Source organism: Nicotiana attenuata, chromosome 3 (genome assembly GCF_001879085.1).
Source record: "Nicotiana attenuata strain UT chromosome 3, NIATTr2, whole genome shotgun sequence".
NCBI lineage: Eukaryota > Viridiplantae > Streptophyta > Magnoliopsida > Solanales > Solanaceae > Nicotiana > Nicotiana attenuata.
In genome coordinates, this window is record NC_031991.1 from 71,888,459 (window position 1) to 71,904,279 (window position 15,821).

The following is a 15,821-nucleotide window of genomic DNA, read 5'->3' on the forward strand; positions in this document are numbered from 1 at the left end:
GACGGGACGAGTATGAAGATGTTAAAGAGATGGTGTGGCGCAGCGCACAACAAGAAAAAGCTAGTTGTGGGCTTTGCTTGCCATAAATACTCTCACAATGTTGGTGGCAATTAGTGAATCTCGAAAATTAACCCGTGGATTGTGGCAATGGGCCACATGGAACTTAGTTTGAGGGTGAGGCCCGTGAATCGTGCTAGTGAGCCACGTGGAACTTAATTAGTTCGAGAGGGAGCGTGTTGGTTGTGCGAACAAAGTCCCATGTTGGTAGTTGAAAATATGGATAGCCTACATATAAGGTGTAAGTATTTCTTAATAGTGTGGGCCTTTTGGAGAAAATCATGTAGGTTTGGGCTAAAGCGGATAATATCACGCCATGAAAAAGTAAAAAATAATCAGTTTACAATTGGTAATTTAAAATAACCACAGTTTCAAAAGTAATCGAAAATTTAGCCACTTTTTCATGTAAAGATGAAATCTAAACAAAAACAACCCTAAAAATCCGAAAATATTTCAGTATAATACGTTACAGTTAGAATTTTTTACATATGAGCTTCCAACATAATATGTGGGAAGTTTATATGCAGGAACTCCATAATCCAGCATATTATGCTGGATCTTTCCGTGTGTTGGAGTTCAATATAATACGCTGCATATTATGCTAGAACTTTTTGTTTTCAGCAAAATAGTGACTATTTTTCAATGACTTTGAAAACGCTGACTATTTTTTGGTTAAGGTCCGAAAACTGACTACGCCCGTGCTATTTTTTCAAAATAAGATCATGTTTTTGTAAGTACCATATAAAAGGGAAAATACGGGGTGCATTGTCCGTATAGAATAATATTTACGTAATTCGACAGGTTGATTAAAAAGTACATCATTTCATGTAACTATCTGCTAAAAAAATAGACGTGGCAGTATTGAAGCTTTAATCTTTTCTTTAATTAAGATAAGAAGCAAAGAAACCAATGGCCTTCAACTAGTTTCATTTGTTGAAATGAACAATTACTAGTTTGAAGGTAAAAAAAAGAATTATTTTATCAAATCTAAAATCCTAATTTTGAAACAATTACTCATCATCTAATATAAATTTCAAAATCAGCAAATAATAAATTGTTACAGTGATTTGTCATTTGATCATTTTTGAAATATGGACATCGCTTCTTTAAACTTGCGCCATTGCTGGTAAGTTTCTTAAATTCGAAGAGCATGAGAACCATAAGATCTCAACTCTAGGTTAAAAATCTACCTTGAAGACGAGGGAACTTTTTGTCGTATATACTCTCTAATTTTCTTCTCAAATTGAAAATCAATAATGTTATAGTATTCAGATATTTTTTTTAATTCCAACCAAATCATGTTCAAACGGCTCCTTAGAAGCCTGAACCTCACTATAATTAACCAAAAATAATAATGCTCTAAACTTTTTTAATGAAGTCCCAGTTCCTTTTGATTTCATTTTTAGTTTCTCCAGATATCAAGCGAAATAAGATGCTATTTACAGAAAGTTATTGATGTTTTGTACTTCAATACCACACAAGAGGGCATAATTTGTGTGGTGATCAATTTTTCGCTTAATCTGTTTATGGAAGGACCTGGTTCTTCTAAATGTTCCTTAGCCTACTATTGCAAAAATAGTAAATGCGGAAATTAAAGAACACAAGTATTTTACGTGGAATACACCTGGCTCAAAAGGTGAAAAAACCACAACCTACTTTCCAGTAGGATTTTCCCAAACTCTCCACTAAAATCACTGAGCCAAAAACAGCATTTACAAAAACTCTTTTGTAAACCTAGGACTAACTCTAATCGTGTTGTAGCACAAAGCCTCAACTGTTGCGACAACTTCAAGTTAACTCTAACTTGAAAACTCTGAGTACCTAATACTATTGCTTCTAGATAAAGCTGAAAGTTACAATATGAAACCACCTACTACAATTGAACTAGAATAAAAGACAGACACTAGGAACTGGTTTCTCTATCTGGTTCAAGTCGCTTGAATCACACACGAACTGCTTGCAAAATTGCCTTGCTATTTTGCTCTCTATTCACGTTTAACTTCTGCTTATTTGCCTTGCCTGCAAAAGAGAACAACACTGATATTTATAGAGTTAGTAAATAGAGATTGACTAGAATTCTGATGCTACTCTTCCTTGGTGAAAGAGTTCTAGTTGATCTCAACCTATAACTCTTTCCCTTTCTTAAACCGTGTTCCCTTTGAGCAAGGAGTCTTTCTCCTCATCCAATATGCAACCTTTTCGATCAGCATCAGGAGATATTACTTCTGTCAAGTTAGGTTTATCCCGTTCACGTGCATCTCACATTCTTAAGTTTATCCATATTTGTGCTCTACTGGGATAAACCTGGTTCATATCTGAGTTCCTTTGTCAGTTTTCAAAACTAACATTTACTTGGGCCAACAGTTACCATCTGAACGTCGTATTTTCTTTTCAGCTAAAACAGCTAAAAAATTTGTCTTGATTTCATATGTTACTAATTTAACTAACAATAGCAAAAAATGGCTGACGTTCTTGAACACAGGAATTGAGTAGATGGTTCGCGTCCAACATTAAGCTAGCTTTTGGACATAGATTTTCGATTGAAACTTGAAAAGATGAATTTTTTGAAAATAAAATAAAAAATTATTTTTGAAAGTTGAAATTGTGTTTGGACATGCATTGTACTTAAAAAAGAATTTGAAGTTTTGAGTCAAAAAACTTCAAAAACTATTCTACCAAAACACAAACATATATTTGAAAATAAAATTTGACAAAAAAAATATCCCAAATTTTATGGCCAAACGGGAGCTAAAACTGCTATTCCTTCTGTTTCAATTTATGTGAACATGTTTGACCGGGAACGGAGTTTAAGAAAAAATGAAGACTTTTAGAATTGGTGGGTCCTAAACAAGTAAAAAAGGGGTTCAAAGTATTTGTGTGGTTATAAAATCTTCTCATTAAGGGTAGAATTGTAAGTTTAAACTAAATTGTTTCCAAATTTAGAAAGAGGTCATTCTTTTTGCAGCAGACCAAAAAGGAAATATGTTCACGTAAACTGGAACGGAGGGAATATTAGGTAATTTGAAAGTGATTTAGGTATAATCATTAGCAGTGAAACTTCTTTCTTTTGTTGGAGTATTAGGTCCATAATTTTTTTCCCCCTTTTTTTTGTATTTTTTCTTTTAAAAATGTGTTTGTCCATGAATTTTTGCAAGTTTTTAAAAAAAATTCGAAAATGAGTTTTTCAAACCACTTTTTCAAAGTTTTCAGATTTCTTCTTTCCACTCAAAAAACTGCAACATAATTTCAAGTGAAATGTATGTTCAAACATAGTTTGAAATTCTAAATTTCATTTTTCAATTTAACTGCAAATACGGCGTTTTTTCCGAAAATACAATTTTTATGTCCAAACGCCTACTTAGGTTAGTTAGTAAGCTTTACTTGCTGTGACAACCGAACAAGTCACTTATCATGTTATTTAGGTCACGGATCCATACTCGCTGTAGAAAGTAGGGATTTTTACATGGTAGGTTAACCTATTTAAGATTATTTATATATTGACTTCTAAATGATCTGACAGTGTAATAGTAACAAAGAAATTCTTTACGCTATCAAATAAATAAATAAATAAACTCATTTCAGAATACCTTCACCTGGACACTTATAAGGAAATAATTAATTGAATGTTAAAGTCTATTGCTGACTTGTTAAGAATCTGTTAAAGTCATTATGTAAGTTTCTTTCCACTTATGAAATTAAGTTGGCGATTGTCAATTTGAATTTAAAATTTGACGGGAATCTTACCAAGCGTCATGTGAACGAACCAGGCCAGCAATGTTCTTGAATCTTCATTTGAAATTTACCTTGTTTCTCATAAATTGTGAGTTAAAGAGTTATGAGGCAGAGAAGCTTGCTGGAACTGGCGATTTCCAATCCATATAAACAATAGGTCCAAAAATAATTTTAAAAATAATATAACATCACTATTTAGTTGGAAGGGAACAATGGCAATTCTTTTGCTGCATCAATGGAAAAGTTGAAACACTTACTATTTGGTTACATAAACTTGTAATGATGTATGGTTAGCTTAATTAACAAAGTTGTTCTGATAAATAATTCTATTCAATTGGAACCAAAATTCATGACTGTCTATTTCTCGCTGCATCCACATAGCTCATACTTGGAATGATCGTTCTCTTCAGAGAGACAACACGCTTGCTTCTATGCGACAAATAGTTCCTAGTATTCAAATATTTTTACAATAATTGCGTACTTGCCATAGCTTACTATAACAGGGGTGTGATATGGTTACCGAATTGCTCCCAGCATAGGAGTCTATGATTCCACTCCTTTTGTCGATGGCAGTAGTACACATCCCGAAAGCATCGAGAGTTGAAAGAAAAGCAAAACGATGCTAGCAGGGGTAAGAAAGATTGAAGGAAGGAATCCAAGGGGGAAAAGTAATAAGAAGACCAAAGCTATTAAAATCACCGATTTGACTGGCAAAAATTAGCTATTCATAATAGAGTTGTTACCAACAACAACATACCCAGAGTGATCCCACATAATAGAGTTGTTGCCATGATAAGGAAATGAACAGGTATACAGAGAACTGGGAGATACAGAGGCTGGTAGTGACCTTTTCCACATTGGACACATTCCTCAGTAACATTAATAAGTAATGGCTAACAGGGAATATTGCCAACTAAAAACCTGGTCAAAGCTTGTCATACCGACCTAAAGCAAGGACTTTAAATCTTTGTCCAACTTCTCCATCTAAATGCAGTATAGGCAAATCTTCATGATTGCTCGACCTACACCTGCATATTCCCTTAACAATATCAGTTCTGACGTTTCTCTCTCACCCCTTTGAAATCGACAAGAGAAAGCAGAAAAACATTGCCTCCTGCCTTTATGATTCAACATGACAAACCCCAGCCAAACCCGATCTAATATTTCCTCCACAAGGTTTTTATAAGGCTCAGTATGCAACCCGAATTTTGCCAAGGAAACATTTCCACGAACTATGCTTTACATGTTCATTAATGGAAGAGAAATGAAGGAAAAGAATGCAAAAATTACTCATTTTTTGAGAAATTGTAGAAGGTCAGACAATTGCAGAAAATTGAAGTTCATACACTTTTTCTTTTTGATAAGTTAAAATTGGAGACAATAGTACACACTCTTCTCACCTTTTCTTTCACTTCAGTCAACTAGTATTTTAAAGCTTAGGCCTTACAGAGTTGAACATCTATTTATCTACTTCACTCATCTTCTTATCTTTCCTTTCATCTCACACAATTGGTTCTTAAAGCTTACAGAGCTGTACTTTTTATTTATATTATGCACTGTTCCTGCCATTTTCCAATTCCTTCAACCTAGCTCACTCTTGTACCTCGCAAACTTTTGTCTTTTTATGTTGTTATCTGATTTTTCTGCTAAACATGTTAATATCATTGACAATTAATGAACTAATCCAATCAATGGATAGAACTTAGCATACAACAACAATAAATCCAGGGTAATCCCACAAGTGGGATCTAGGGAGGGTAGTGTGTACGCAGACCTTACCCCCGCCTTTACCCCTGCCTTGTATAGATAGAGAGGCTATTTCTGATAGATCCTCGGCTCAAGACAAAAGCATAATCACGGCAGTAATGAGGACAGAAACTAAGCATAATTGTAACAAATTCAATACCTCATCATTCTGCATGCAGCATTTTGCCATTCTCAACATTAGCCTCCAAATTCCAGTCCCTGCCATAAAAGAGGTTAACATCTTATAAACTAGCATATCAAAACCAGAAAAGTCATAGAAGGCATGCAATACAAAACAGACCTCTCTTGAGCCTCCTTCTTCAGTTGTCCTATGTGGTCTTCCAGATCCCCACAAGCAGATTGGATTTCCATATTTTTCAGACAGAGTTCTTTCCATTGCATGGACAACGCACTGAGCTCATATGCAGTAGTTTGCTGATACACAATGAAGAACAGATCAATTAGAACAATGCAAGACACTAAATAGATCAGCAGTAACAGAAGATACTTATACCTGATGATATTTCCTTTCCCTGTTTACGGTTTCAATCATTTCATTCAGTTCAACAGCTTGTGATTGCATTCTGCAGCAAATTAGTTTGATATTCAGCCCTAGAAGGAATGCAGCAATACCAGAGAAAAAAAATGACGAGCTAGAATCATGCTCTTTTTACACTAGAGATTATACTGTATAGAACTGGTTCCAGATGTGTAAATATAGTGATAAATACTCCTCCTAGCACATCCTTGCTGATATAGAGTATTAAAAGTCACACAGCTTCTCCCTTTTCGGAGGGCGATTGAGACGAGATAATGCCTCTTTTTACTAATACAGTCCTGAGTTGGTAAATAGAGTTAGAAGCCTTACAACTTCTTCCATCATCATCAAAAACTAAAAATGAACATATTAAACAAGTGCAGGATGCTATGACCCACACCTCCAATCATAAGGTTGAGTTCGAATAACAATTGGACTAGAAGTGGAGAAGGGCCATTCTTGGACCATATTAAAAACTAACATGTCCGTGCTTATTACGATGCAAAACTATTTACTCTAGAAACCAAGTTCAAAATAGTTACTATAGTCTTCAAGTTTTGTCCAAAACCTGAAAGTTTCTTTTACGATGTTCAGTCTAATGTCTAATACTCCTTTTGTTCCATTTTTATATAGCATTCTTTCCTCTTTAGCCTGTTCCAAAACGAATGACATCTATTTATAGTTGAAGATTCTTTAACTTTAAATTTCCCATTTTATCTTGAATGACATGTTCTTATAGCCATAGAATGTCATGACATGTTTAAGATAACAAGTTCAAAGAGCATTTTTAGTATGTGCCAAAAGTTCTCTTTCTTTCTTTAACCCCGTGTCCAATCAACATCGCCATACAAAATGGAATAGAGCGACATGTAAAAATCTACCAAGACAGAAGTTGCAGCGAATTGTTAAGTAAGGACGAGATGGCAGAGAAGAACATAAAATTAGTAAAAGAAAAGGCACCTGGCTAAAAATGCTTCCAGTCGTTGATTGTGCAGCTTCCACACATCAGGACCATGCTTTGACATTAGGTCCAGATTTTCTAGCCTATAGAATACCAAGGTTAACTTCTGGTTGCACGAGAACAAGCATTATGTACACAAAAAAAGGGGAAAAAATAAACCAAAATAAATGAAAGGTATGATTATTTCAGTATCAAAGTACTTGATGCCTCCACAACAGGTAGGAAATTGTGATGTAAAGGAAATTTTTCCTGATAAATAACAGCAGAAAAGATTACAAAAATTTGGTAATACAGTGACACAAAAGTCATATTTCTTCTGTTAGGATATGACCTACTGACTGCATACAAACTTTCCAGCATCTTAGTTTGGTGAAAGAGATAAAAACACATTCCCTGACACCGGAAAAATACAATGTTTCCACACAGTGCACAGGCCATCAGAATTGATATAGAAGAAAAAACAAACAGAAATCATTTTATTAAGAGTTAACTTGGAAAATGCACTATCAACCACAGTATCTTAGCTATTCCTTTGGCAGAAGCACTTTTCTCATTCTTCACTGCAACATCTATTCTACTAAACTTTGTATCTTAAAGACTTTATTTCTTTTGAGGTAAGGATAGATTGATGAAGTGGGGTGCGATAAGTGACAAAGAGTGCCCATTGTGTTTAACTCAGAATGAGGGCACAAATCACCCGCTCTTCCAATGTGATATGTCAACTCAAGTGTGGTAACTACTACAATGGCATGGGAATCACATAGCAGCCATGCCATGGTTAGAGGAGCTGAAATGGGCAGAAGACTATGCTAGAGGAAGAAGCTCAACTGCAGAAATTTATCAAATGATACTGGCAGCATGTGTGTATCGCTTGTGGATAGAGAGGAATCAAAGAGTATTTCTGACTAAGCAAACAGATACGAAAACTATTGTCAGGAGGATTATTCAGGGGATTCTTTATAGAGGATCCACGAGGAGTAGACTAAAAGTAACACTTACAAAAGCTCAATTTTTATCCTGTTAGAAGGAGCTTGGTAGTTTCAGGTGGTTAGTAGTACTTGATGTCATAGTTGCTTAGTTGCTTTGCTGCGGTTTGGAGATGTCAAACTGCAGTAGTTTAGTTCTGCCTGTACAGATTGCAAATGGAAATAAAAAAAAGTTCTTTTACCAAAAAAAACGATTATTGAGGAACTGAAAGTCGCCCAAGTTCACCTAACACCACCGGTTAGCTCTGCCTGTACAGATTGCAAATGGTAATAAAAAAATTTCTTTTACCAAGAAAAAAAATGATTATTGAGGAACTGAAAGTCGCCCAGGTTCACCTAAACACCACGGTTAGTTCTGCCTGTACATATTGCAAATGGAAATAAAAAAATTTCTTTTACCAAAAAACTGAAAGTCGCCCAAGTTCACCTAAACACCACGGTAACTAGATTTTGCAGGCATATAAGCTAATAATTGGCAAAACAATTTCTTTTTTAAATAATCCATACAATCACCGGTTACAAGTAGGTTACCTGATAACTTGATGCTGCAGTAAACGCTGAGCTTTTTGAAGCGCTTGTTTCCATGCAGTTTCATCATTGCGTTTGTTCAGCGGTGGCACTTCAAGTCCATATCGTGAAGTATCTATCTGTACCGGCGGCTTTCCAGCTCTCACCCTCTCATATTCCCTCGCAAGCATCGGGTGATTCTAAACACCAATTCATTCATTAGATAAGAAATAACCAGAGGCTCAAAGAATCATAGCAATTAACAATTGTTTTAAATGGAACCCTAAAAATTCACATGAATAGGAGTTGAAGAGCAGAAGAAATTGGCAAAGTATAGAGCGAACCTCGAAGTTGAATTTAGGAAGAGGAGGGAGGTCCTTGAGGAAATCGGAAGGTTTTTTGGAGCTGCGGCGCATCTCCTCTTCGACCAAACGGTCCACCTCTTCTTTCACTTTGGGGTCACCGTAGTCGTCATCAATGTACGGCAAAGCATCGATCACTTCAGCACTACTACACACTGCCGGCTGGGACTCCGGCGGCGCCTCTAGCATCAAAACGTCGCCGTTTGTTGTTGCTGCCATTGTTTGCTCGGACCTTTAATCGAAGTGTAATAAGCAAGCAGCGATTACGAGCCCCGACAGAGAACTGAGGTGATGTTCATTGCTTTTTTCACTTTAGAGGTCTTTATTCTTTTCCCATTTTACCCTTGTAAATATCCTCAATAAGTATATTGACTATACTACTTGTACAAACGATAATTTCTTTATACTTGCTATACCTCGAATTTAGTTTCTCTCAATATATTGTTTGGTTATAAATAAAATTTTATTTATGGTAAATGTCTATAATTTGAGAGATTCTAGGATTTATTACTCCGTGGCTAAGTCACCATCTCCCTATAAATAGAGGGTTTTATTCCATTGTAATTCATCTCAAAATCAATGAGAATTCTCTCTCCCCACTTTTCTCTGCAATACTCTTCTTCTTTAATTGTTTCATAACACGTTATCAGCACGAGACTCTAACCAATTGAGTAGAAGCTTTGGGATTGAGCATAATGATTGTCAATTATTCCATGAACTTCCTTCATGATTAAATTCTGGATTTAAGGTAAGTATTTTACCGTATTTTTCTCTTTTATTCTATACTTTGATTTTAAATACAAGCAAAGACTACAAAGTTTGATTATAAATCTAATGGAGTTTGTAAGAAATTATAACCACCTGAAGTGGTAAAATTGTTATGCCTCGCCATGATCAAATTCATGTATGATTGTGGGCAAAGAATTGAAAACCCGTCCCATTGAATTTGCTCCATTCTCATTCCCTTAAGAGAATATGATAGCAGCATGTGATAAGTCTGAAAGAAGACAAAACTATTACTATGAATGTATCAATGGATATGGACGTGGCAATAGACGAAATTATAATCGTCATCATTTGTGGTAATGAGAACAATAAGGGTTCTCAAAATAATCTTTCACTCTGTGAAAAATATTTGTCATCGATTTGACATGAGATTTTGTAAAGCACATATAGATGATTATGGTCCATTCATGATGTGAACGTGACAACATCTGATTTATGAATACATATTCATTCTTCAAAGAATATGAACGTGCTAGTGGTAGTGAATATACCGCACTCACCTCTAAAAGGAGGTTTGAGATGATATAAGAAAATAATATCATTATTATGGCATGAATGGTCATTGGTCACGTACCTATTGTACGCCAAAATATTTTAGCACTATAATTATTAAAAGACAATGGTAATGCAAGAAACATATCTTGCACATAATTTTGACCATAACCATAATGGTATAACTTTCTCTCTAAAAGAGATATTTACCATATGGATGTTGATGAATATGTGGTACGACAAAATTAATTGAGAACTCTGCAAGAGCCAATTATACTATTTTGGAGAAACACAATTGATTACCAATAAGGTATTGTGTTGTAGTAAGTCTCAAAGAAATTTATTGAGTTTCCAAAGTATACGCGAAAGCGGTTGGTTATATTGAGACTATAAATAAAGGAAAGATTTAATATCTTCCATTACTACAACTTGTAGCGGGATAATATGTACGTGAAAAGCTACCCGCTTTAATCTCCAGTTTGTACTACACAAATAAAAGAATACCAGACTAAAGTGGATGTTTATTGATATAAAAACCTATGTCATAATAAACTTGGAGTTTATTGATAATTGTACACGTCATGGTGTAAACCTAAAGTTTATCAATATTGATAAATTATTCAGTTGGCATAATTGGTTTAGCCATGATAATTTAAGTATGATGTGCAAAAATAAAAGAGAATTCACATGGGTAAATATCAAAGAACTAGAAAGTTCTTTAGGAATTCTCTTATGTTGCTTGCTCTTATTAATTGATAGACCAATAAAAATTGGGATTGAATCCCGTGAATGCTGAAAATTTCAAAGGTGAATATGGGCCCATTCACTTGCCACGTATACCACATAAGATACATCTATGAGATGGTTACATGTGCAATTATTATTTACCCGCAACCTGGCCGGTGTGTGCGAGGTAACTTGCTCAATAATTTAATTTCGAGCATAATTTCCAGATTTTCTATTCAAGAAGTTCATCTTGATAAGTTGGTGTACATCACAGCTGGTTTAGCAAAAATGATTTATTAAGTGCCTCTACTTAATAGCTAAACAATTGCTTATGAGAACAAAGTTGTCTATATCAGTTTGATATACATTATATACCAAAGTATATTATTTTCTTCCTTCACAAGTGGTTCAGGGTCAGGAACCAAATAATTCCATCTTATTATTATTGATGTGCGGTGTATATTTTGATTAACACCTTAACGCACAAAGATGGATTCTCAAAGTTAAGGAAACTAGTTAGTTTTTCTAACATGAGGGGGAGACATGATAAACAGTTGAGAAAAAGTTACGTAGAATGAATTATCAATTGTACATTTAGATCCTCGAATAAGATCATAAAACTTGAAGTTCATAAAAGGATAATTCATGTGCAATTTATTGCAAAGCATGCCAGATGCATTTGCTAATCCAAAGAAAGTAACTATATTCTCACTGCAAATGCTCCTATTAGAATAAGTCCTAGAAGGACAAAGTCTACGGTACGCTTAACCGTATAGACAAATCGGTTTCAAATAAACTTCTTGATAAATAAGATGAGCAAATGATCTAAATGATCATAACAAAGAAGGCAAGTGATCTAGAAGATCACATGACATAACACTTCATAAAATCTTAGGAGAGATTCAGGTACCTGAATATACGAATGAAGAGATCTCTATGTTATGTCTTTATGAAAAATAAGGAGGTTGGAACCGATATAAAATGTTTGTCGACGACATCTATGATACCGCTAAATATATATGAGGATCTTAAGTCTGGAGAAACAATTCAAATAGAATTTGGTTTCATATGAAAGACAAGTAGTTTTGGACCTGCCGTTCAAACACTTGAAAGTATAAAGTCAATGGTATGTGCAATCAGTTTTCGATATCTTATATGTCTAGCATGACATGAAAACTTGATATGCATCTAAAGTCTATTATATGGCTTATATGACTTAACAATCCCTGAAGGATTTAAATTGCTTAAAGCATATAGAATTCATGGTCATGAAGCACTAATTTGTGCACAAATGTATCTTGCTATAACTATATGCATGATAATATGATAGCAAGAGTTTTCACCTCTATGTGAAGATATTGAACTGACGATTCCAACAAGAGCATATGAAGACAATCCATCTCTATCAAGAATGATGATTTCAAGGTGCAATATATTCATTCAAGTTAAAATGGCTGATTTGTTTATCAAATATCTACCAAAGATCTTTTGAAGATGGTGCACAAGATTGGAATGCAAATGCTTAAGGATGTGAAGTGATGCTCTCATGAGGGAGAGTTAATACGCGTTGTACTCTTTTTTCCTTACAAGGTTTTGTCCCACTGGGTTTTCCTTGCAAGGTTTTTAACGAGGCAACCAAAAGGCGTATTATTAGATATGTGTACTCTTTTTCCTTCTCTAGAATTTTTTTCCCACTGGGTTTTATTTTAGTTAAGGTTTTAACGAGGCACATTATCTGTTGAATAGACATTCAAGGGGGAGTGTTATAAATAGAATTTTATTTATGGTGAATGTCTATATTTAGAGAGATTCTAGGGTTTATTACTTGGTGGCTAAGTCACCCTCTCCCTATAAATAGAGGGTTCTATTCCATTATAATTCATCTCAAAATCAATGAGAATTCTCTCTCCCTACTTTTCTCTGCAATACTCTTCTTCTTTTATTGTTTCATAACAGTTTTGCTATTATTTGCTATTTGTACATCTTTTATATTCTTTATTGCTATTTTCAATTTAGTTTTCTAAATATATTGTCTTAGTAAGTGTTTGACTCAAAAGATGTTAAACTCTTTTTAAGCAAATCAATCAAAGAGATGAAAGGGTAAATCGTAGTCGAAGATAATAAACCCTAGGATCATTTCAATAATCGGAACAGTAATAATGATAAAAGAGAGAGAGAGAATGAAATAGAGATAAAGATCAGAGAGAGAGAATCAGTTTTTGTATTATCAGTTATCTACCTATTACAAGGCTCGGGACCCCTTTATATAATAGGGGATCTAAGCTGAATCATGAGAACGACAGAATCAGTGTACTCTATGGCGGAGCCGATGACTGGTCGAGGTCGTTCCTCCTCTTACCCCTGGGTCGTTCCTTTGTATTGCATCGTAAACATTTAGTGGTTGGTCATGTTGACGGTAGGACGTGATTAGTCAAATTCGACCCCATACAGTTAGTCCCTCCGCTCGTCGGGGTCGCAACGAGATGCGTCCTCGATGGGCGGAATCAGTGTATCCGTCAGGGAGAGTTTGACTTGTTGACTTGATTCGACGTGATTGGTGGGAGCCGGCAATCATCCCTGTCAGAGGTTGAAGTAAAACACTCTGCCTTGGGTGACGTCAGCATCCGCATATGTCATCATTATGCGTATTCTCGAGGCGGAAGAGAACTGATGCTTTGGCGCTTGGTTTCCCGCGCCGATTTGAAATCTGACGCCTCGATTCTAGCGCCACCCAACCTTATGGGGAAGGGTTTAATTTTGTTGAAGAACTTTGGTCATTCCTGAGAACTTCCCCAGCCTTCTTCTATTGATTTTCGCATTCCTGCACATTTCGTTCTTGTCCGGGGATTTTTCTTCTTCCTCATTTCTTTTCGCGTGATCTTTTTCGAACGAAAATATGCCCAAATCTCGTCGTACCAAAGAAAGGGTTCCTGAGGTAGCTCCGTTGAATGTGTCGCCCTCCTCCGATGGTGGGGAGGTGGAAGCGGAAGAGGATGTCAGTCCTCTAACGGTAGAAGCTTTGTTGCCGAGGCACTCTTCACCTCGGTGCGATTTTAACAAGGATTCCGCAGTTCCGGTTCCGGTGCGTTCTGAGACGGGACAGAACTATTTGGACGACCTCCGCGCAAAATACGGCATTCCAGCTTACGTAGAGATGGTTCCGGCATGGGAGGATCACGTTGACGTTCACAGGCCGGGCTATTGTGCCTTCTATGAGTACCCCTTCTTGATAGGCTACGGTCTCCCCCTTTTTCCTTTGGCAGAGGAATTCTACAGATTCTATCACATCTGCCCGGCTCAGTTCACGCCGTACACGGTTAAGGTGCTTCTGTTACTGACTAAATAAACAGCGTTGGCCGGATGTGACATCTCCGTTCATCATCTCTTGCACTTATTTACAGCCGGTTTCCTTAGAGGGACCATGATGCACTTAAGGATTCGTGGTACGAAGGGGTTGGTGGTTGGAACCGACGACCGGCTGAGCCGTAAATTCTGGCACAAATATTTCTTTGTCAGGACTAAGCATATGGTCTCCAACCCTACCGGATTTCCAAAAAGATGGAACAAAACACGTAAGTGTTGTAGTTCATCAAGTTCTCTGTTGCATGTTGTAATCGCAATTCTAAATTTTATATTACAGCTATGGCCCGTCCGCCCTAGCCCGTTGCCGGTCTAAGGAGCTGGGTCGCCGGCCTGCTTCCTCATGCGGAAGAAACCCGAACTTGGCCTGCATTCATGCAACGTTACGACCCTCAAGTTTCCTCAGGTAAACTTCCGATTTTGCTTTGTCGGTTAGACGACCTTGCCTAATCATGATTTTGTGGTCATAGGTCGAGGTTCTTCTAGGAAGAAGGCGACAGTCCCTGCTTTTATACGTCCTTCTACCGCTGCAGACGCTCGAGATACTCCATGCGAGTCTATTCGGGAGGGTCGTTCTCTTACACCTCATCAGGGAGCTACACTCACGGCTGTGGCTACAGGGGAGCCGACTTTGTTGACGTCGGCCCCATAACCCGCCGACGAATCTTCTCATGGTGAGGAGCCGCCGGGAAGAAAAAGGAGAAGACTGGAGATGGTAAAAGGGGTGGCTACTGAAGCCAATGATGGTGGACCATCTCGGGCGGCCCCGGCGCCCATGTTTATGGCCGATGCTATCCGATCCGGGAGGCCAGTACTTGAGGATAGAGTCGGCCCAGGGGTTAGTTCGGTGCGCCCCGCTGAGGGGGGTTCGTCGACTAACGTTGGTGTGCCTGACGTATAAGCCAATGAGTCGGGTTCCGATGTTGCCCCTGAGGATGTAAACGAGTTTTTTGGTTGTCACAGCCGGGTAGAGGCGGCGATGGATGGATCTGACCGTCATACAACAATCCCTAGGGATTGTAACTTGCTGCTGAACAGCGAGCAGGTCGCATTGTCGCTTACCCTGTTGTGTGCCGCCCCCGAGAGTGGGATGCTCAGGGCGGTGAACGATATGGAGTTGTCTCGGAGGGTTGCCGGCATAGCTTTACAGGTAATTTCCATCACCTTACTACTTTTTTCTTTGCTTATTGGAAACATGCTTACTCTTGTTTTTTTTAGACCCTCGTCCTGGAGGTGGAGAGGGACCGTCGTGAGCGGAAGAGGACGGACCTCTATAAGAAGATGTTGGGGAAATATCGAAAATGCCGTGCTAAGCATCAAGCGGTGGCTGATCTCTACCGACAGGACCCCGGGTTCCAAGTATTCTGCAAAGGGCTTAAGGAGAGAGAGGCCCAATTGGAACGTAGGGGGGCGGAACTGGAGGAGACGGATGGGGAGCTAGTGAGGGCCGTTGCTCGTAATAGTGAGTTGGAGGCTCTCCTCAGGGCGAAGGATGATGAACTCGAATTGGATCGAGGGGTGGCTGCGGAGAATGCCGACTTGCAGCAGAGGGTAGCTAGTCTGACCGC

The 15,821-nt window shown here is 37.5% G+C and overlaps 1 protein-coding gene across 1 annotated transcript; it reads right to left on the reverse strand.

Moving 5' to 3' along the window:
• On the reverse strand, nt 4,477–9,190 carry LOC109224091 (pre-mRNA-splicing factor SPF27 homolog). Its single transcript, XM_019388673.1, has 7 exons — nt 8,872–9,190; nt 8,552–8,727; nt 7,034–7,117; nt 6,050–6,119; nt 5,837–5,970; nt 5,696–5,754; nt 4,477–4,817 (listed from the first exon to the last, which is right to left on the reverse strand). Exons 1-6 carry the CDS (start codon nt 9,106–9,108, stop codon nt 5,700–5,702), a joined length of 756 nt encoding a protein of 251 aa, XP_019244218.1. The 5' UTR covers nt 9,109–9,190; the 3' UTR covers nt 4,477–4,817; nt 5,696–5,699.

Coding starts and splice junctions, on each gene's coding strand:
- LOC109224091 (XM_019388673.1), bottom strand. CDS start 9,108: ATGGCAGCAACAACAAACGGCGACGTTTTGATGCTAGAGGCGCCGCCG. Junction 8,728..8,871: donor TTCCTAAATTCAACTTCGAG/GTTCGCTCTATA, acceptor ATTGGTGTTTAG/AATCACCCGATGCTTGCGAG. Junction 7,118..8,551: donor CTGCAGCATCAAGTTATCAG/GTAACCTACTTG, acceptor GGTATTCTATAG/GCTAGAAAATCTGGACCTAA.